The sequence below is a fragment of the Aureobasidium subglaciale genome (genome assembly GCF_000721755.1).
Source record: "Aureobasidium subglaciale EXF-2481 unplaced genomic scaffold scaffold_26, whole genome shotgun sequence".
Classification (NCBI taxonomy): domain Eukaryota; kingdom Fungi; phylum Ascomycota; class Dothideomycetes; order Dothideales; family Saccotheciaceae; genus Aureobasidium; species Aureobasidium subglaciale.
In genome coordinates this window covers 274,290-293,825 of record NW_013566969.1, presented here as the reverse complement: position 1 = coordinate 293,825, position 19,536 = coordinate 274,290, and the positions used below count along the sequence as shown (strand labels likewise).

The 19,536-nt window shown below is 50.3% G+C and overlaps 10 protein-coding genes across 10 annotated transcripts; 6 read left to right on the top strand and 4 right to left on the bottom strand.

Annotated features, from left to right (window-relative positions):
• Positions 1–420: 420 nt before the first annotated feature.
• AUEXF2481DRAFT_69401 (glycoside hydrolase family 35 protein) lies at positions 421–2,168 on the top strand (the record flags this gene model as incomplete). Its single annotated transcript, XM_013484816.1, has 2 exons — positions 421–730; positions 790–2,168. The coding sequence occupies 2 exons, from the start codon at positions 421–423 to the stop codon at positions 2,166–2,168; spliced, it is 1,689 nt and encodes a 562-aa protein (XP_013340270.1).
• Positions 2,169–2,403: 235 nt separating this feature from the next.
• Positions 2,404–4,716, top strand: AUEXF2481DRAFT_454713 (uncharacterized protein). Its single transcript, XM_013484876.1, has 3 exons — positions 2,404–3,102; positions 3,152–3,963; positions 4,013–4,716. The coding sequence occupies exons 1-3, from the start codon at positions 2,565–2,567 to the stop codon at positions 4,235–4,237; spliced, it is 1,575 nt and encodes a 524-aa protein (XP_013340330.1). The 5' UTR covers positions 2,404–2,564; the 3' UTR covers positions 4,238–4,716.
• A 62-nt stretch (positions 4,717–4,778) lies between these two features.
• Positions 4,779–6,456, top strand: AUEXF2481DRAFT_48200 (uncharacterized protein; the record flags this gene model as incomplete). The annotated part of the gene is made up of 5 exons (XM_013484814.1): positions 4,779–4,866; positions 4,918–5,191; positions 5,237–5,340; positions 5,394–5,504; positions 5,558–6,456. 5 exons carry the CDS (start codon positions 4,779–4,781, stop codon positions 6,454–6,456), a joined length of 1,476 nt encoding a protein of 491 aa, XP_013340268.1.
• Positions 6,457–6,509: 53 nt separating this feature from the next.
• Positions 6,510–7,345, bottom strand: AUEXF2481DRAFT_454699 (uncharacterized protein). Its single transcript, XM_013484875.1, has 2 exons — positions 7,083–7,345; positions 6,510–7,025 (listed from the first exon to the last, which is right to left on the bottom strand). Exons 1-2 carry the CDS (start codon positions 7,158–7,160, stop codon positions 6,564–6,566), a joined length of 540 nt encoding a protein of 179 aa, XP_013340329.1. The 5' UTR covers positions 7,161–7,345; the 3' UTR covers positions 6,510–6,563.
• A 185-nt stretch (positions 7,346–7,530) lies between these two features.
• On the bottom strand, positions 7,531–8,767 carry AUEXF2481DRAFT_69557 (uncharacterized protein; the record flags this gene model as incomplete). The annotated part of the gene is made up of 2 exons (XM_013484832.1): positions 7,531–8,337; positions 8,393–8,767. The coding sequence occupies 2 exons, from the start codon at positions 8,765–8,767 to the stop codon at positions 7,531–7,533; spliced, it is 1,182 nt and encodes a 393-aa protein (XP_013340286.1).
• A 338-nt stretch (positions 8,768–9,105) lies between these two features.
• Positions 9,106–10,986, top strand: AUEXF2481DRAFT_454884 (uncharacterized protein). Its single transcript, XM_013484874.1, has 2 exons — positions 9,106–9,736; positions 9,788–10,986. Exons 1-2 carry the CDS (start codon positions 9,329–9,331, stop codon positions 10,952–10,954), a joined length of 1,575 nt encoding a protein of 524 aa, XP_013340328.1. The 5' UTR covers positions 9,106–9,328; the 3' UTR covers positions 10,955–10,986.
• A 133-nt stretch (positions 10,987–11,119) lies between these two features.
• On the bottom strand, positions 11,120–13,140 carry AUEXF2481DRAFT_69566 (uncharacterized protein; the record flags this gene model as incomplete). Its single annotated transcript, XM_013484833.1, has 2 exons — positions 11,120–11,954; positions 12,008–13,140. The coding sequence occupies 2 exons, from the start codon at positions 13,138–13,140 to the stop codon at positions 11,120–11,122; spliced, it is 1,968 nt and encodes a 655-aa protein (XP_013340287.1).
• Positions 13,141–13,987: 847 nt separating this feature from the next.
• Positions 13,988–15,337, bottom strand: AUEXF2481DRAFT_43783 (uncharacterized protein). The gene has a single exon (XM_013484804.1). It carries the CDS (start codon positions 15,265–15,267, stop codon positions 14,362–14,364), a length of 906 nt encoding a protein of 301 aa, XP_013340258.1. The 5' UTR covers positions 15,268–15,337; the 3' UTR covers positions 13,988–14,361.
• A 655-nt stretch (positions 15,338–15,992) lies between these two features.
• On the top strand, positions 15,993–17,837 carry AUEXF2481DRAFT_69485 (uncharacterized protein; the record flags this gene model as incomplete). The annotated part of the gene is made up of 8 exons (XM_013484823.1): positions 15,993–16,201; positions 16,254–16,372; positions 16,425–16,533; positions 16,589–16,662; positions 16,713–16,854; positions 16,904–17,186; positions 17,236–17,290; positions 17,344–17,837. The coding sequence occupies 8 exons, from the start codon at positions 15,993–15,995 to the stop codon at positions 17,835–17,837; spliced, it is 1,485 nt and encodes a 494-aa protein (XP_013340277.1).
• Positions 17,838–18,340: 503 nt separating this feature from the next.
• Positions 18,341–19,387, top strand: AUEXF2481DRAFT_82889 (uncharacterized protein; the record flags this gene model as incomplete). The annotated part of the gene is made up of 2 exons (XM_013484839.1): positions 18,341–18,776; positions 18,826–19,387. 2 exons carry the CDS (start codon positions 18,341–18,343, stop codon positions 19,224–19,226), a joined length of 837 nt encoding a protein of 278 aa, XP_013340293.1. The 3' UTR covers positions 19,227–19,387.
• Positions 19,388–19,536: the final 149 nt, after the last annotated feature.

Genomic DNA, 19,536 nt, shown 5'->3' with positions numbered 1-19,536 from the left:
AGGAGATTGAATACCAGGCTAGTATACAAAGCGTCGAAAGGTTTGCGAGCATGCTATCATTGAGTGGCATCAGCCTCTCCCTGAAGATCAGCGAAGCCTTCCTGCGGGAAGGTCATGGGGAAAGAGGTTTGCGGAGAACCGCCAATTCAGCCACCACTAAGAGGTCTGCGGGATTGATCGACTATGATTGGTTCTTGTCCCGCTCCTCCTCCTCCATGTCATGCGATGCATATCATCGGCGAAGGATTACCCACTTCGTCTTTGCCGGAGTAGACGAGAAAATGCCCCTACGAATCAGTGACATTCAGCCGACAATAACTTCCGACGGGTCTATAAAGTGTGAATAACTTTCCTTCTCCGTGTACTCCCACCTTTTGTCGCTCTCCCGTGTCACATAAACTCTCTTAGCTTCCGTGAGAGATGGTCTACGTGCGCACACCCTACCTCCGCCAGACGGTCAACTCGAAGCAACTGGTCGTCAATGGCAAGCCATTTCTCATGCTTGCTGGGGAGCTCCAAAATTCTTCGTTCAGCTCGGCAGAGTACATGAAAGACTACTGGAATACCCTCACCACGATAAATATCAACACAGTACTAGGATCTGTGTCTTGGGAACAAATTGAACCAACAGAAGGCAACTTCGACTTCAAGTCACTTGATCAAGTCCTTTTGGATGCAAGGTCTCATGGCTTACACGTCGTTCTCCTGTGGTTTGGTAGCTTCAAAAATGGTTAGTCCACTCTTTTGTCCAATATCTTGGACAGGCGCTAAGATTGACTTATCATCCAGGTCTCTCCACATACACACCACCCTGGGTCAAAAAAGATTCCAGGCGCTTTCCCAGAATGAAACTGCGAGGTGCAGACGGAGGCCTGAAAACAGGAGACGTTCTCACCATATTCGGGACAGAAGCACAGAAAGCCGATGCCAAAGCTTTCAAAGCACTCATGCAACACCTGCGCGAGATAGACGGCGAGCACTCCACTGTAATCATGGTACAAGTCGAGAACGAGACCGGCGTCCTAGGTGACTCCAGAGACCATAGTGAACTTGCCGAGAAACGGTTCTCATCACCGTTGCCGGAGGAGTTTCATGACTTCCTGAAGAGAGAATGGTCTGGCTTTACGGATGCCTTTCAACGCAATCTTGAAGAACTTCGTCAACGTCCCCTGCACAAGAGCATGACATGGAATGATCTGCCCGGTAACCCAAAGCGAATTGACGAGCTGTTCATGGCCTACCATTACTCCTTGTATCTGGAGGAGGTAGCTTCGGCGGGAAAATCAGTCTATCCTCTTCCTTTGTACACGAATGTTTGGCAAAACTACATGGACAGTGACGCCGATACAAACACACCGCCTATTGCCGGCGGTGGCTCAGATCCTGGAGACTATCCATCCGGTGGTGGAGTGGTTGATGTTCTGGACGTTTGGCAGGCGTTTGCCCCTTCTCTCGACCTCATCGCTCCGGACGTATACTTGAACGACTATGCGACGTCGTGCAGGAAGTACCGACACAACAGCCAGCCTTTGTTCATTCCAGAGCAGCGTCGTGACGAGTACGGTGCATTGCGTATCTGGACCGCTTTCGGCTCGTATGGATGTCTGGGAACCTCACCTTTTGGATGCGAAACGGTGGACCCTATGCAGAGCCCATTCAGAAAGCATTACGGCTTGCTAGCAAAGATGAGCCATCATGTTCTCGCCGCTCAAGCAAAAGGCAATGCCAGTGTAGGCTTCTTCTTTGACGAGCTGACGTCGGAAGGCTCGGACCCGTCATCGAAAGTCAACGCCACCTTTGGAGACTGGGACTTGTTGATAGAGCGATCATTCGTGTTTGGCCGTCCGTCGCAAGGTTCTGGTATGGTTATTCACACAGGAGGTGACCGGTTCCTACTCCTGGGTTGGGGCTTCCAGGTGATCTTCAAGCACAAAAGCTCAAAGGCCCACTTCAATGGTATTCTCAGATTCGAGGAGGTGGAAGTTGATGATGCAAAGACTGGAGCTTTGAGGACGGTCCGTTTGCTGAATGGCGATGAGACGCAGAGTGGCAAGTATGTGATTATGCCGAGCGAGAATCCCGATTATGGAGGCTTCCCGATCAGTGTCACCATTCCTGCTCGTACCGGTGTCGCAATGTGTGAGCCGTATGCGTTGTGCGATGATTAGGCTTGAGCGGAGCATTTAGATCTTTCCTAGAAGCGAATTGACGTACCGGCATTTTTAATCATTGGATTGCATTAGACACCCGAGCATGTAATTTGAGATGAATAAAAAGGCTTTGGTCGAGCTTTGCAAAGGGCAGTCACGGAACGCGCCTTCAACATCTGCGTCTTTCCAAAACAGATTGTGTCGTGAATTGGTCCAGCAGGCGCGAACGGGCCAGGCGGTTTGCAGTGACGCGTCCGATTCGTGACTGCTTTTAAGCGGCTAAAGTCTGGCTAAGCCGGATAGCTTCCGTCACCAAAGGGAGCTGTTCAACCCAGCCACTAAACCCACCGTTGTCTCGAGGAGCAATAAAGCCAAGATGAGATCCAGACTTGCACTGGTGCCAGACGTGTTGCGATGCGACGACCAACCTCCTGCTTACATTGTCGTACCACGAAACGGAAGTGCACCAAGTTGACTGGTGCAGCTTCCTGTGAGCAATGCATTCGTGCAAACATCGTCTGCTCGCTAGTCCGCTGTTCTGGAGTCCGAGGAGCCCAGAATGTGCTAGCATCTGCCCCAGAACCACCATCGAGTAACCAAGATGAAAGCATAGTGGTGACCATGTCCGACACAGTCGTCGAAGAGTTGGTTCGCGAGTACTTGACCTTCATCCACGACAGACCTCACAGCCTGTTTCATTGCGCAACCCTGTGGTCGGATATCCACAGCAACCAGATCTGTAGATACTTGTTGTATGCGATCTGTAGTCTGGGAGCCAGTCTCTCGTCGGAACCTGCGCTACGCCATCTCAGATCAAGGCTCTTCCAGGCTTCGAAAGATCTCTTGCTGGCGGATCTGGAAGATATATGTCTAGCAAAGATACAGACGTGTTGTCTACTTGCCAATATATCGGGAGCGGAGTTAAACACTCAGTCCGAGACTTTGTTCCTTGGTAAGTGTAGAACAACGCTCAAAAGAAAGTTCCACATTTAACAGACCAGGCCTTGCGAACCGAATGGCTCAAATGCTGAAATTACATACTATTGACCAGGCCGACGTTGCTGTTGATAGGGAGGTCAAAAGTAGAGTATGGTGGACCCTTGTCATGGCCGATAACTGGTGTTCCAATGGCCTCGGTCTACCCCGTCAGCTCGAGAGTCAACAGTCGAACGTCGATTTACCTGCGGACGAGTATCTTTTCCAAAGCTCATCTGCCGATGATACTCCAGACAGTCCAGCGACCTCCCGCCGGGGCCTTTGGGCATACATGATCACCCTAGTCGATCTATTCGGACCGATCTACGAGCTGAACCGGAGACTTGTTCAAGACCAGCTGGCGGAGAATCTCGCCGAGCAAACGGTTTTGCTACTTTCGGAGCAATTTGACGACTGGAAAGCCACTTTACCAGATCATATGCAGATTAACGACTCGAATCTAGAGTATCACATTGAAAGGAACCTGGGAGGCTCCTTCGTAGCTTTGCATCTCGGCTATTTTCACTATCAGACACTCCTGTATTTCCAATTCCTTGACCTACAGCGGCCGAGATCTCTGATCTCCGACTCCTTGGCGAGGCGTTGCAAGGAGTGTGCTCTCTCTTATAGCCGCTTGCTAGCGACAACTCGAGATAGAGGGTCATGTGAGGCTATCTATGTTACTGTGGGACATATGACCGTCATATCTTCAGCGGTATTGTTACATACCTTGCTATTCGGTCACGACGATGAAGTGCCTGAAGCACGGCACAATCTCACCACCAACTTCTCTGCTTTGATCGATCTGAAGCAGTATTGGCCGGGCTTGGACAAGATCGTGGGGGCTTGTCGAATCCGCTTAGTAAATATTGGCTAACCATGAGCAGATCTCTCGACTCTCGATCTTCCAGGCGGCATGTTTAAATTCGACCAAGTTGAACACGCATCACATTGATCAATGGATGGTCCGGTTCTTGTTAGAGCACTCGTTGCCACTGGAGGAACGTCCTGAACAGGACCTCCTTGATGTGACCAACGGTCCATTGCATCCAACTCAAGTTCGGACTACTGCCGCCAGTGACGCTATTGCATGTCTGTGGCCCTGGTTGTGAGGCTTTTCGAATTCGGCTGAATCACCGAGTTCGTGGCCCATCGTTCGAAGTGAGATCTCCTTTGTCCTCAGCAGCGCAACCGAGCGCATTTAGCCCTGTTCTATATCATTAAAGGATGCTTGCCCGCTAACAACATCATCCCGAAGCCACTAGAATGTGGAGTTGCGGAGAAAACGTGTGGAGGATCATGTTTACTCCGCATGGCGTCGGCTTTCGAAGCCTGTTTAGCGGCTTTGTCAACATATGATTGGACCATTTCCTTCGCCTCATTGCGCCTACCCCAAATCTGGAGTCAAACTGAATACAGTAACCCGGGCACGAATACATAACTATCCCCTCATACGCTTGGATATCACGACACGCATCGCATCGCACTATCATCATCCTTAGGGACGACAAGGACACCCACGCTACCACGGCACAGTCACTCGAGCTAGAGAAGAGCACTCAGGCTAACACGATTGATGTTGATCAGTCTCCATCACACGACCACCAGGTCACTTAGTACAAGGATGCTGGTCTGAGAAAGCTCTATCTCATGATGCCTATCCTCTTCCTTGGAGCCACTACCAACGGCTACGACGGTAGTCTGCTGAATGGACTTCAGGCCATGGACCCATGGCAAGAGTGTATGTTTGCTTCCCTATTGCTCATGAGACACTTACTGATATGAGAATCAGACTTTGGCCATCCTAATGGGTCTACCTTGGGCCTTTCCAGTGCAATCCTGCAAATCGGTGCATTCTCTGCTATCTTCTTCTGTATGTCCCATCAAACCTACGTTCGAGGTCTTTTCTTACACGTTGCACAGCGTCGTACCTTGCCGATCTTCTTGGCCGTCGGATTGGATGTGACCGTGGGTATCGTGATTCTGATCGGTGGCGTCATCCTACAAGTCGTCCCGGGCGTCACTACTTCGATGTATATCGGTGGCATGTTCCTCGTCGGTCTTGGGTGAGTCTTCATCCGCCTACTCCGACGTTATCTCACGCCCCGCAGCTCGAACACAACGCAAGGTTCTGCACCTCTCTTAATCATGGAGCTGGCTCATCCGCAACATCGCGGCAAGATTACCACTATGTACAACACTCTGTGGTACTGCGGTAAGTGCTACTGCGCAAAAGACCCCAGGATACAACGTCTTACTTTGCAACAGGCTCGATCGTCGCTGCCTGGACATGCTATGGTACAACGTCCTACTCTACGAACATGGCATGGAGAATACCGACGGCCGTCATGGTCCTAATGCCTGCGCTCCAGTTGCTAGGTATCACTTAGATTTACGAATGACTTTCTTCACGTTTCCTAATCTGTTCATAGGTGTATGGGCGCTTCCCGAATCGCCAAGATGGCTCGTCTCGAAGGACCGCCATGAGCAGGCGCTCACAACATTAGCGAAGTACCATTCTAATGGGAACACCCAAGATCCTTTCGTTCAGTGGGAACTTTCGAGCATCAAGGATACCCTCCAGATGGAGAAAGAGAATTCCAAACAGGGTTGGCAAGTCTTGCTGCAGACAAAGGGACATAGACGACGAGTACTGCTTCTTGCGCCCGTCTCTTTCTTCTCACAATGTTCTGGCAATGGAATGGTCAGCTATTACCTCCATTCGATCTTGAACTCTGTCGGAATGACCGATCCACACGATCAGGCTCTGTTCAACGGTGGTCTTCAGATCTGGAGCTTCTTCGTCGCTATCTGCTTCTCAGTCTTCCTGGTTGACAAATTTGGTCGCCGCAAGCTTTTCTTGATTGCTGCTGTTGGTATGCTGGTTACATTTACCATTTGGACAGCCTGCTCAGCAGTGTTTGCTAAGACTGGCAACGCCGGCGCCGGAAAAGCGGTTCTGGCCATGATCTTCCTGTTTTACGGAGTTGCAGGTTTCGCATGGCCTGGCTTGACGGTATCTTACGCCGTCGAGATCCTGCCGTACAACATCCGTGCCAAAGGCCAGACCTCGCTGGCTTCTCTATTCAATCAATATGTCAACCCTATCGGACTTGAAAGGATCGCATGGAAATTCTACTTCGTCTACATCGTTATCCTGGTGATTGAGGTCATCACTATCTACCTTATCTTCCCAGAGACCCGCGGTCTTACTCTGGAGGAGGTGGGCCACCTGCTCGACGACGATTCGAAGCACTCTTCCACTCAGTCGAGCGAGATTGAGGAGAAGTCTGATGTCGAGCTGGTCGAATACGCCGAGGGAAAACATTGAGAAGGAGTGTACTTGGCAGGAGTGAGGCTTCCCAGTGTGCAGAGTATTCATTTTATCATTGGTACATCTTTTTCATATCGCTGCGAAGCTTATCGCTGCAGGGTGCTTCATGTCCTGTCTCGCATTGAGACCCTCAACACTCCGTCGGAACCAGGGTACTCCGTGCTTAGCTGGACATCGGCACCACCGCAGCCAATTTCAATCGTCCCGAGAACCACAATCGCGGACTCGAAATCCGAGCGCACTTGTATATATGCAAGCGGATCATCGCTCAGTTCGTTTCTTGACAGAAGTAGACACGTGCTGTCCTGATTTGTGCGATTATCTAGTATAACCAGATTCGTGGGGGACAAATCTGTTTGGTCAAGATGTTGTATGACGAAATCCATGATTTGTTCGACATTCAAGCCTTGAAATGGCCAATCATTGATTAAGCCATCGTCTACTGGTGACTCTGTCCTCGGTCTGATTGCAGTAATGTCTCGGGATGTCATCAAGGTTGATTGGGCTTCCGGGTATTCATATTCTCTGCATAATGCGTTGGCTTTCTCAAAGAATGCATTCAGGACCTGCAATCACACGTCCAAATTAGATAGACGAAAGAGATGGGAGTGAATCGATCTTGCCTCTCTGTCTATCTGTTGAATTGGAAAGACTGGAATGGTCGAGTCGACGCAGTCGCGGGCAGCAGGAAGCCTTCCCATACTTAATAATTTCGCGTTGGTTATCAGGGATGCTTTATCTCATTGTTCGAGAGCCTCGGAGGTAAACTTTGTGGCTGTCATCTTGCCAAGAGTTTCTGACCATGCGGGGTCCCACTAACTAGAGCGACGTTGAAGAAAACAACCTCAACACAGGTGCTCAAGTGCGGACACAAAACAAGTTAAGAAGCACGATCATATCGTCAGATACAGTCGTCAACTCCCTTAAGCTCTCGATAGTGCTCGACGACCAGGCTGGTCTACGAGTTGTGATGCAAGAACGGTTAAGATAACAATAGTATGGTAAGAGACGATGCGTGTCTTCGAGACGAGGCTTATAGGTTTATTGTGTCTATGTTGTTATGCTTATGAATCATCCCAGATAATAGACCTTGCCCTCGAATAATCGGCGTGCAGTTCGGAACACTATCACTTCCTCCACTTGCTCCTTTGCATCTAAACGAACGTCAACGTCCATGTCTCCACCAGGATGACGTAGACGGACTGTCTCAAGCGCAGGCACATTGTCTAGCTGTACAGGAGAGTCCTGCCTTGTCCTCGAACATGAGCTGTTACGAAGTTCGTACGCCACTGTGCCCTTGGTACATGCTGCAGTACCGAGGCAGACCGCTCCTGTCAACTGCAAACTACCATGAACTTTGCCCATTGAGTACGCAACACATTGGATGTCTACCGAAGGCACGCCCTCTTGCGGTTCCGGCTTTGATAGTACTGCTATCTTGGGAGTACCTCTCGTAAGTGCCGCTTCGGAGGTGCTGGTCGCAAGACCCATCATGACTGCTGCTTCTCTTCGAATTCTCTCGATGAACTCCAATGTTGAGGTTGCACCCGGACCCTCTTGGTGGAAGAAGTCTGGCAGCGTTGAGCCGTCGACAAGACAGAAAGGGTTTGCTGCATCAACAAGACTGACTTGTATCGGAATTGGTTCGGAATTGAAAAAGGTCTGCATGAGAATGGTGTTCATCGCGCGTCCAGAAGGTAATAGCTTGCCTGTCATGGCTCCAGCAGGTTTCGAGAAGCCCATCTGTACTCGGCTTCCGACTGAGAAAAGCCCAGGCAATTTGCAGTCGCCATCTTCGAGGAAGTGACCTTCGTCATCGACTTGGACTGTTTCGATCATCACCGACTTTGTGTTTGTGTTGAAGATTCTGACTTGGACCTGTTTCAATGTGTTAATTTGCTGATGTCTTCATACCGCCTAGAATATATCTTACCTGCTTCTGCCCTGGCAGCACATCGACTAGGCCCTCATCGACCGCGAAAGGACCAACACCGGATGCGATATTACCACAATTGCCAGTCATATCCAACTTCGGAGCACCAATTGTCACTTGGACAAAGGTGTAATCGACATCTATGCCTGGTCTGGTGGACCGCGAGATCACAGCAACTTTAGATGTAGTCGAGGTAGCTCCACCAATACCATCTAATTGTTTAGGGTCTGCATCATACGAGCCCATGACTCTTGTGATCACAGAAGCCCAATCATTTTGGCTTTGTGGTAGATCTTGACGATGTAGATAAAGACCCTTGGAAGTACCAGCTCTCATCCAGACCGCTGGGAGTGCTCTTCGTCGTTTCGGAACCATCTGTGGTGCCACGGTTGGGGTAAATGTGATGAGCCCTGGCATGATTGATGGGTGGAATTCCAAGATACGGGGAATAATAGCAGTGTCGATGTGTCTTGCAGCTGTCTTGAACATAGTATTTTGGGAGGGTTGGAGAGAATTGGTTTCAATCGACTTAAGTAGATCTTGGCTTTAATAGTTATATCTATTGAGTTTAGAGAATGCACATTCATTATAGCATCACATCCATGGAGCAATCAATGCCCTGCGGCGGAGGAGAACGATTACCAGTGTCTGCCGCGGAAAGTGGTTGGGGAAGCCGCGGGCTGTGTCGGATTCCGGCTTCTCCCACGGTAAGTTGTGTTCCGTGGAGCTGCACTCTCTCGCGGCTCTACTTGCACGAAACCGTACCCCAGAATCCTTCGCGTGGCCCCGGACCCCACCCGGATCGACCGACGGCGGTGACATTCAAAGCTTATTGCCCCAGGAAAGAGATGATAAATACTAAGCCTCCTTGACCTCTTGGGACCAAGGCACTCCAAGGCACTCCAAGCATTTCCACCACCATCTCCATCTTTCAACATGCCCGGAAGACATGCAGCAACGGTCTCCTTGGCCACCCCGGCTCCTCGTGAGGTATACAATTCGTATGTGTACCTTACTGCCATGGTTGCATCCATGGGAGCGTTCATCTTCGGTTATGATCTAGCCTTCATTGGAACTACCATTACCCTCAAGCCATTCCTCAAGGACTTTGGGTTGGCTCATGCTTCTGTGTCTACCAAAGATGCCTTCTCTGCCAACATCGTTTCTCTTCTTCAAGCTGGTTGCTTCTTCGGCTCTTTGGCTGTTGCCCCGCTCGGTGATCGTCTTGGACGCAAGCCTGCGTTGTTGATCGCCGGCATCTTGTTCTGCATTGGATCGTTGATGCAGACTGTCAGTTTCGGTCGAGTGGCTCCAATGTTTCTTGGCCGTGCAATCGGTGGTCTCGTAAGTTCTCTCAGACTCCGCTCGCTTCACAACTTCTAACACCTCAATCAGGGAGTCGGCCTTGCCAGCGGTATCGTACCCCTATACATTGCCGAGCTTTCTCCTCCAGCCATCAGAGGGAGACTCGTCGGCATCTACGAGATTAGCGTACAGACCGGAACTTGCATCGGATTCTGGATCTGCTATGGCGTCCAGAGAAACATGGCTGCTAACTCTTCGCAATGGATCACACCCTTTGCTATCCAGTTTGTCCCTGGTGGTCTCTTGATCATCGGCATGTTCTTCATCCCCGAGTCGCCCAGGTGGTTGGCCCAACACAAATCACGCGAGATTGCAGCACACACCCTTTGCAAACTTCGCGGCTTGGAGGAAGACCACCCCTATCTTCAAGAAGAGTTGACTCATATCATGGATACCGTCAACGAGCAGCTTGAAAGCCCTCATGGCTCAGGCTTGGTCCAACAGTGCAAGGAACTCCGCATTCCCAGCAACCGCCGACGAATTTTTGTTGGAGTAACCATCTTCATCTTTATGCAGTTCGCGGGCAGCAACGCGATCAATTATTTTTCACCTCGTATTTTCAAGTCAATTGGATTGAAAGGACAGTCCACTGGTCTTTACGCTACCGGAATATATGGCATCGTCCGCCTGATTTGCGTCGTCATTGCAATGCATTACGTCGTCGATCGCTTCGGCCGCCGCAAGATGCTCATGGGAGGCGCAGCAGTCATGGCAACAGCAATGTGGTTCATCGGCTCCTACATCAAGATCGCCAACCCTACTGCCCATGCTGTAGGTCTTACCGCAGGAGGCTACGCAGCAATTACCTTCATCTACATTTTCGCTGTCGGTTTCTGTTTCTCCTACGCAGGAGTGCCTTGGATCTACTGTGCTGAGATCTTCCCTCTTCGTATCAGAGGCTTGGGAATGGCGCTTTGCACTGCCACGCATTGGTTGTTCAACTTTGTCATTGCGAGATCGGTGCCTTATATGGTTACCAACATTGGCTACGGCACGTATTACGTGTTTGCGAGCTGTACGACGCTCTCTATCGTCTTTGTTTACTTCTGCGTGCCAGAAACAAAGGGGCTGTCGCTCGAGGAGATCGATGTCGTGTTTGGTGGACAAGTCTTGGGCGGACTGGACGGCGCTGCTTTGGAGGAGGTAAAGATGGGCATGAAGGAGGATTCTGCACATGTCGAGTACGCGAGAGCATGATTTGTGACTGTAGAAACTGCCTCCTATCTCGTCTTTACAAGCTTTATGATTTATGCGAAAATGTTTAGTGTATACACTTTCTATTCCTTTTAGTGCACATACCAGCTCAACATTTACAAGGGTATTTTTCTGAGTATCAATCGTGATAATGCGTCTTCATTACAACTAGTTTTGAGGATACGCAAAGGGTGCCATATTATTGGGGTAGAACCAATCGAAAGCCGAAGCATTGAAACCGAACAAAGCGTCATCATAAGACTCGAGCCCCGGCTGGAACGTTTGCCCTTGGTTTGTTGTTGGTATGGTACCGTTATTACCATAGATATTAGAATTTGTCGAACCAGGAGGCATCGTGAAGCTCGCTGGTTGATTGTACAGCTGCTGTTCGTGCATGAAGCTGTGAATGATTGTGTCCACATCGAGATCGGGGTCAAACTGGCCTGCAACCATTGTTGGCTCATTATTTGTCATTGTATCATTTGGCAGGTGCGATCGCGCCATGCCGGACATGTTGTCGGACATGTACACCTTGGACTGTGACCTCGGCGTTGTTCCAGTCGAGGGATGGTCAGTCACTGTATCTCTTGTCGCACTGGTGGCTGTCGAAGTCGACTCTGGACCATCGAATGTGATTCCCATCCGCTTCCGCAGATTCTCAATGACGATTGATGCTTTCTTCACAGCATAATTTGTGGCAGAGTTTTGGTTGAAGACAGCAAGACATGTACGCAGATGCTCATGAGCTTCGGAAGTAGACGTTCGTGTAGCTGCGATGCGGACATGTATCGTAGCAGCGACATATGTAGCGTATGAGATGAGGTACGGAGCTCGTCTTATCGAGAAAGCTTTGTCGTAAAGCCGTACAAGCCTTACTATGTTGATTGCCGCTTCTGTACATGTTGCAAATGATGACTTGGAAGTTGACGGTAGAGTCATGTGCAAATGACCGTCAGCTACGAGTGGACGATGCAACAGGACTCGAAGTACATTCCACATGGCCCTATCCATCTTGTCAGCAGGGAGCCCATAGCTCAAACACAATGTGGTGCTTACTGTAGAGAGAAAACGTGTGGTGGCGGAAATTGCTGGATGCCGCTCTCACTGTTCGTGTCAATCCTGAGATGCTCAGGAAGCTCGGCCATCCAATCTTGCAGCTGTTTCTCGATGTGTTCCAGGTCTTGCACCAGGTCTTGAGTGCTTCTATTTTGTGCCCTCTCACAATACGTCCTGTCAAGAATCTGTTGCAATATCATGCATAGTTTGCATAGTTGCTTGAATGTCGAAACACTGTAACTCGGCGAGCCCGGATAACTTGGTCCACTAGCGTACGCGAAAGGGTGCCATTGCTCCAGCTCCTCGTACGTATCCATGAATGTGATGGGAACTTGGCCATCGATAGCTCTGAGACTTGCCGGGCGGCCCTGATATAGAGATTGCATCTTATCGACGACATAAGCCGACCAGTAAACGCGTCGACGAATTTCGAGATCCTCTTCTGAGAATCGTTGCATGTTTGGCATCATTGCTGCGTCAACATGGAGGCCAACATCTACCAGCATTCGGAATGCCGTACCAGCGTACACCCAGGCAGCACTCTGTTCATCACCGAGGGCGAACAGCGAGTTACTCATCTGCAACAATGCCTGGATCGTAGTAATCTCGCTATGATCAAGTGCTTGGCCCAGAAGATCACGCACACGATTACGAAACTGCCAGCCAGCCGTTCGAACATCGTTAGGATCTTTGCGTAACTCCAACTTGGGGCTGAATTTCGAAGCTCCGTAGAATATTGCATTCAAGAGGATCTTCGAAAAGTAGGGTCCAGCGCAGGCCATGTCTCGCATAAAGGCTGGCCGGTAAGTGATAAGAAAAGAGTGATGTTGTCGGTTCCAGTGAAGATTGAGCAGATGCATACCGAGTTCAGGATCTACACCATCGAAGTCCAGTTTACCGGCGCGAAGGTTGATGCTCTCAAGCTGGCGCTGCTCTGCTGCTGCGGCCACCAGAATTCTGGGCATCCATGTCTCTCGCTCCTTCGTCAAGTATGACCGGGATTGTCGATTGGACGATGCTGCCTCATTGAAAAGTGTGCTTGTCGGACCGTGATAGGTCGTACTGCCTACAGACGCCGGCGTCTCTACTGGAGCATTGCTTTCGTGAGGCTCCTCTGGTAGGGTGATGTTCATGCGTTGGTCATCAGGAGTGGCTTGATCTACGATTGAACGACGAGGTTCTGGGTGTCTCGGTTCAATCTGAGTCCGATGGTCAATCGTGTCGTCTGATGGTTGTTCTGTCGAGACTTGCTCACGAAGGCGACGATTCTCCTCCAAGAGCTCATTTAGCGCCGCATTGGTAGGTCGTGGTTTTCGTGTGTTCTCTTTGAAGACGCACTCCTGCTCGTAGATTTCGCAATTCTTGCAACGGGGTTGTTCACCAGTACATTTCATCTGATCGTCCGATCAGCAAACCGCTTGACACGCGATATGGCTAGTGTGGGAAGCGCAGACCTTGCGCTGCCTGCAGTATGCGCATGCCTGTTGTGCACGAACATGTCGCCGTTCAACCGGCATATCGCGGATCCAGTTGCAAGTCCCCGCGACTGGTTGCTGCTAGTTCTGGTGTACTCCAAAGAGTGTAGGAAATTGACGAAGAACATCCGTGGGAAGCGGCACCTCTGGGAAATTGAGGAGTTTCCCGCGGCTGGCGGCTATCTCGGGATGTGGGGTAAGCTGCAAGAATGTGCAACCATATTATCGATGCTCGTGCCGATGGGGTACGGGGTACAATGTCCTGGATTCAGATGTCACATTGCGCTGGCGGTTCGATACCAGGAAGCAGTGTATCAGTAACTTGCAAGAAGAAGCATCTGCACATTCTCTGTAGCTTGAGCAACTCTGCGATGACATACGCCTTGATCGGATCAGGTGGTCTGTGCTCATGCTTACGATTGCGGTGACGCCCTCTCCATGTGCGAAAGACTGTCCCACTCGTAGCTATCTCAAGGCACGAACTTCTCTGGATCTGGAGCGGGGGCAACAAGGTACTTCGTTTCAATCACTCCTTATCTTAGGTGTTTCGATAATAAAGATATCACTATGCGTTGCTACACGCTCTGCTCTGTCACACTCATTCACTCTCAATGGTTAGAGTCTAGCGCACGAAGAGGGCCCTGCTTGCACTCGATTATCGACACACTCTTTACATAGCTATTTCTATCTCACGTCAAGATCATCTCAGCCATGGTTAAGGCAGCTGTCAAGTGGTGGCGAGAGATAACCAGCGAAGGCCCTGGCCACAACACATGGCTACAAACACATGATTGTCAGATCAGCTGACAAACACGATTCAGTCATGCGTTACGACAAGCGCTATCTATGGTACAAAACTGTAACAACCACAAAAATGGCTCAGAAAAAGCTCAAGATTCTCTCGTAAACTGAGAAGACAATACCACCTGAGAGCAGGAGTCTGCCCAATCTGGGCCCGCTTCCTTTCCAGAATCCCCGAACGCCGCCATCGGTCCAGACGCCTCGTACAGCTTTGAATAGCGTCTCGCCTTGACTGCTTTGCGTACGAGTCTTGATTGTGTCGAAAGGTTGAGTCGCGTATACCGTGATTAGCCCGGCACATGCACCGATGGCGAAAGTCTCGGGTGTCGTCTTTGGCGCATGTCCGACATAGCTCGCGTACTGAGTCTTGAGTGAATTGTAAGATCCCATTCTTACTGCTGAGGTAGCCGACTGCTTGATAGTCGTGCTTACCAGTCCTCGGTATAATCCCGCGATGCCTTGCTCACGTATCAGGATGCCGACTGCATGGGGAGTGGATTGGAAGCGTTTAGCGCCCTTGCCATCATCAATGAGCGCAGTCTTGATTCGCTCAGTCGGTGTCACGGCCAACACACTTTCGACCGCTCCTGCTATGCTTCCAGCTAGAATTCCTGCGGATGTGGACAGTTGACCACGCTCATTCACAAGTCTCGCTTTGATGGTGTCGAATGCTAGAAAGCGAACGCCGGCTTTAAGCGCAGTACCGACGACCAGAGCACTGCAGCCAGTGTAGATTCCTGAGAGACCCTGAGTCGCCACTACACTTCGAAGTGCTTGGATAGTGCTACTTTGACCTCCCTGAGACCTCAGCTGTGTACTTGTTTTGGCGTACTCGAAAGGGTATGTAATGGTTGCTTCTACACCTCCTGCTACAGCGCCAGCGAACAGAGATGTGAGAGGATGTATGTGTGATTTTTTCGTCGTCTTCGCACTCGAATCTGCCGATGACACTAATGCGATTGGGGATGCGACAGCGGTCTGCATGGCGAGAATTGGAGATTTGGTCAAAGAGTATAATATGATAGTGTCTAGGTCATAAGTCCAAGACTTTTCCTTAGGTCACCGACAGTCTCACCTTATATTGATGCCAGTTTGAAGCTCGATGCTTCTGACTGATATGCTTGTCAGATGACCGTCCGCCATCTCCATCCACATTGGTTGCGAACAGGTCGGTCAACACGGGGCTTACATGACGTCCCACGGCTTCTGAGATCCCGCGGACGATCTAGCACTCCAAGACCCGGCTTTCTACACTCTCCAATGCGGATTTCTCCCTGAGAATCGGGACTGCAGTCCGTCCCATGGCATCGGCATCGTCTACTCCGTGGATATTCGACCACACGATATCCCCACAAAAGTCAACACGCCAAGGGTACAACATCTGGTAGCCAAGCAACTTTCCGGCGTGTACTTTCCCATTGTCTCTCTTTCCTCAGTCAATTCATGGAGTTCTGCTCAGCGGCCTTGCCCCCATGGGGTACTCCACAAGTCTTGTCAACTTGGCGACTGAACAGCTGCAGTCAACATGGCTCACAGGATGAGAACTCCATCGACTTGGCGACTGCGGGCAGCAGCCACAGCGAAATTCGTCAACATATCCCGGACAAGTATGAATAGGCCTTGAAGAACCACGATTCTACACTCCTCATCATCATCACGATCTCAGTCTCCTGTCTTATACAAGTCTCAATACAGATTACTTCGAAAAGATGTCCACCGAAAAGCCCGACAACGCCTCTATCGAGAAGATCGACGTCGTCGTCAACAGCACAGAGAACACCACGCCAGCAGCGATCCAGGCGAGATTCACAACACTATGCGATCTCGACGATGAACAGATGGCTGCGCTGAACAAGCGCGTTCTCCGGCGGATCGATTGGCGTATGATGCCTACCATAACGATCATGTTTCTCTTGAAGTACGCTTTGTCTCATAAATGCTGTAACAGAGCAATGCTAATACTCGCTCAGCTACCTGGATCGCATCAATGTGTCGAATGCACGCCTTGCTGGTCTGCAATCAGATCTTGGCATGAGCGATACTATCTGGAGCGCCGGCATTTCTACTTTCTATGTTGGCTACCTTATTGGTGAGTACCTTCTGTATGAACCGAGGAACATGGAAGGCTGATATTCCAAAAGGTCAACTGCCAGGCAATCTATGGCTGGCACGCGTTCGTCCCAGCTTGTTGCTTCCAGGCATGATGATTGGCTGGAGTATCTGTACCATCACCATGCCTGCAGTCACTTCGTAAGTCGGCTTCGCGTCTTGCCCGGGGCCCATTCCACTGACGTTTTCGACACAGAGGCGCTGGATTCTGTATTGTTCGCTTCTTCACTGGACTTTGCGAGGCACCTTTCTTCCCCGGAATCACGTTGAGTATGATTATACATAGCGGTCGTACATTGTTCTGGTCTAACGTAAGCCAGTGACATCTTCGTGGTATACGAAGGCCGAGAACCCCACTCGAATGGCTGTTTGGCATGCTGGCAACACTATCTCGAACATCATCTCGGGCTTCCTCGCGGCAGGCATTTTGCATCACATGGGCGGCATTGCAGGACTTTACAGGTACGTGACTCCACATTCCTGACGGAATTCACCCGTTAACATGCTGCAGTTGGCAATGGTTCTTCATTATCGAGGGTGCTGTCAGCATACTCGTCGGCATCATTTCATTCTTCACCCTGCCTGATTGGCCCGAGAACACTAAATGGCTCTCTGAAGAAGAGAGAGAGATGGCTCAATACCGCGTTATTGTCTCCAACGGCGGCAAAGTTGAACAGGTGGGAGGTACATGGGATGGGCTCAAAGATGCCTGCAAGGACCCTTTTACATGGATGTTCTGTGGCATGCACTTCAGTCTGATCAACGCTCAGTCATTCAAGGATTTCTTCCCCTCGGTATGTGAAGCATCAGTCGTTCACATGTTCTTTGCTAACATGAAGCTAGATCATCAAGACTTTCGGATTCGGCGAGCTAGAGACATATCTCGTTCAAGCACCACGTATGTGATGACCTGTTTTTTGTATATGATTGCCCTCGCTAACATTGTTCCAGCATACGCAATTGCCTACCTCAGCGCCCTCGCTCTTGCGTGGAGTTCTGGCAAGTTCAGAGAATCGTGTTACCACATCATCGTTCCAATTGCCGCCTCAGCCGTGGGCATCGCCGTCATGATCTCGACCGAGAACGTAGGCGCACGCTACTTTGGCGCCATCCTACTTGTCAGCGGCACCTATAACGGTCTCAACTTGCAGCTCTCTTGGGAGACTACACTGGTTCCCGCTCCCCGCAGCAAGAAGGCAGCGCTTATTGCCATCGCCAACTGTGTTAGTCAATGCTCTCATTGGTACTCTCCTTACTTCTTCCCTCGTAGTCAGGAACCTTTCTACAGACTCGGTGGTGGCTTGATCTTGTTTGGTTGCTTATGCACTGCCCTTCTCGCTTGGGCTGTAAAGTGGTGGGCCAAGAGACTGAACAAGGCTCTCGACGAGACTGAAGGGTACAGTGAGCACAGCGGTATTGAGAGAGGCTGGAGATATGTTTACTAAACGTTGGGGAACAAGATCGTCAAAAGTGCTGTCGAGTCAGGTTCTTGGTTGTTGATATGTTGGTCTATGGTTAACACGCCTTTCTTTCTTGTCCATTTTCTTTCTAGCCGCTGTAAATAGTGAATTCACAACCTTGTTTCGCCAACTCACGATGCTCGGATACACAAAGGCCGTGATTTTCAATCCAATGTTTGTGCCCTCATTATGCCATAGTTGCGCAAGGCCACAGGGTGGGATGGCTTCGGCGATCATCTCCACATCGATACGACATCCTTATCTCGTCTTTGACTCCATACTCGAACCCTTGTTCACCGATACACCATCATACACACCTCTGGATCAAGATGTCGGAGAAATCTGCGAAGAAGGTCTTTTTGATAGGACCTGGCTACATTGACCTAGAAGTCTTGGACAGACTCCTATAGAAGAACTAGAATGTCACGACTCTGGTGCGTCGTCAAGAAGCAGCGGACGAATTGAAGCAGAAAAACGTCAAGGTGGTGATGGGCACAATCGACGACCTCAATCTCATCACACAACAAACTGCAGCTCACGACGTTGTAATTCACACTGCGACCGCCGACCACTTGCCCTCTGTTCAAGCCTTTATCAAAGGCATTGAACAGCGTGTTACAAACGACAAACACACCTTCTATGTCCACACCAGCGGCTGTAGCTTCCTAAGCGACGACTCTCACGGAAAGTTTAGCAGCGATAAGACCTATACCGATACCAATCCGGCAGATCTGGATACACGACCAGACACTTCCTCGCATCGTAGCATCGACCTCGCCATTCTGGAGGCTCGTAACAAGCTGGGCACCAAAGCGAAGCTTTTCATCATGCTACCTCCGTTGATCTACAGCGCTTCAAGCCATGGCAAGTTGTCGATTCAGGTTATCACCATGGCTCGCTTTGCCTTGAAGCACAAATATACCGGTTATATGGGGGGGCGGCAAAGGGATCTGGGGCCTTGTGCATGTCAAAGATCTGTCGTATGGTTATGTCACCATACCCCACTGGCTTGAGAATTCGCCAGACACCGTGTCTCTGGAGAACCCGTACTTCTTCTGTGAAAACGGCACAGAAGCTAGCTGGGCTGAATGTGCAGGCTTCATTGGCAAAGCGCTCAAGGCAGCTGGTAAGATAGAGGATGCGACGCCCCTAGAGATACCATCAGAGCAGTACGAGGATTTGTTTGGCAATTACAGCGATGTTGTCATTGCGTCGAGTGCGAGGAACAGGGCGGACCGATTGAATCAGCTCGGCTGGCGGCCGAAGCACACAGATATCCGTCTGGCGCCCAGGGATGAAGAATTGCCGCTTCTGCTCAAGGAAGGTGGTGAATTCAAGGGTTATCCAAAGGCGGCGGCTTCGGGCTCGGGCTGAGCTAGTGGCGCACGCGTATGCCCAGTGAGAGTCCGTCCAGGCGCTATGCTGCGTGGCTGGTCAAAGTTCTTGTGGCAAAAAGACAGCCAAGCTAGGTGTCATGTAAGGTAGTCTCAAATCATTCACAAAAGCTTGGTGACCTTTTCACTTTTGGAGAAGTGTTGCAGCATTAATTGATCTAAACAGCGGCACGGCCACGTCCGTGATCAGTAAGCGTAGTGCGAAAACAGTATGCACGGACCAATAGAATCGGACTCATGTCCGACTGGCGTAGTTTAGACCACGATCTAGAGCGTGTCAGCAGGAAGTA

Bases quoted from the DNA above. Each gene is read 5' to 3' on its own strand.
- AUEXF2481DRAFT_454713 (XM_013484876.1), top strand. From the start codon at position 2,565: ATGCGACGACCAACCTCCTGCTTACATTGTCGTACCACGAAACGGAAG. The intron at 3,103-3,151 runs GTAAGTGTAGAA...TTAACAGACCAG, and splicing joins GTCCGAGACTTTGTTCCTTG to GCCTTGCGAACCGAATGGCT. The intron at 3,964-4,012 runs GTGGGGGCTTGT...AACCATGAGCAG, and splicing joins GGCCGGGCTTGGACAAGATC to ATCTCTCGACTCTCGATCTT.
- AUEXF2481DRAFT_454699 (XM_013484875.1), bottom strand. From the start codon at position 7,160: ATGGGAAGGCTTCCTGCTGCCCGCGACTGCGTCGACTCGACCATTCCA. The intron at 7,026-7,082 runs GCAAGATCGATT...GTGTGATTGCAG, and splicing joins TTCAACAGATAGACAGAGAG to GTCCTGAATGCATTCTTTGA.
- AUEXF2481DRAFT_454884 (XM_013484874.1), top strand. From the start codon at position 9,329: ATGCCCGGAAGACATGCAGCAACGGTCTCCTTGGCCACCCCGGCTCCT. The intron at 9,737-9,787 runs GTAAGTTCTCTC...CACCTCAATCAG, and splicing joins GCCGTGCAATCGGTGGTCTC to GGAGTCGGCCTTGCCAGCGG.
- AUEXF2481DRAFT_43783 (XM_013484804.1), bottom strand. From the start codon at position 15,267: ATGCAGACCGCTGTCGCATCCCCAATCGCATTAGTGTCATCGGCAGAT.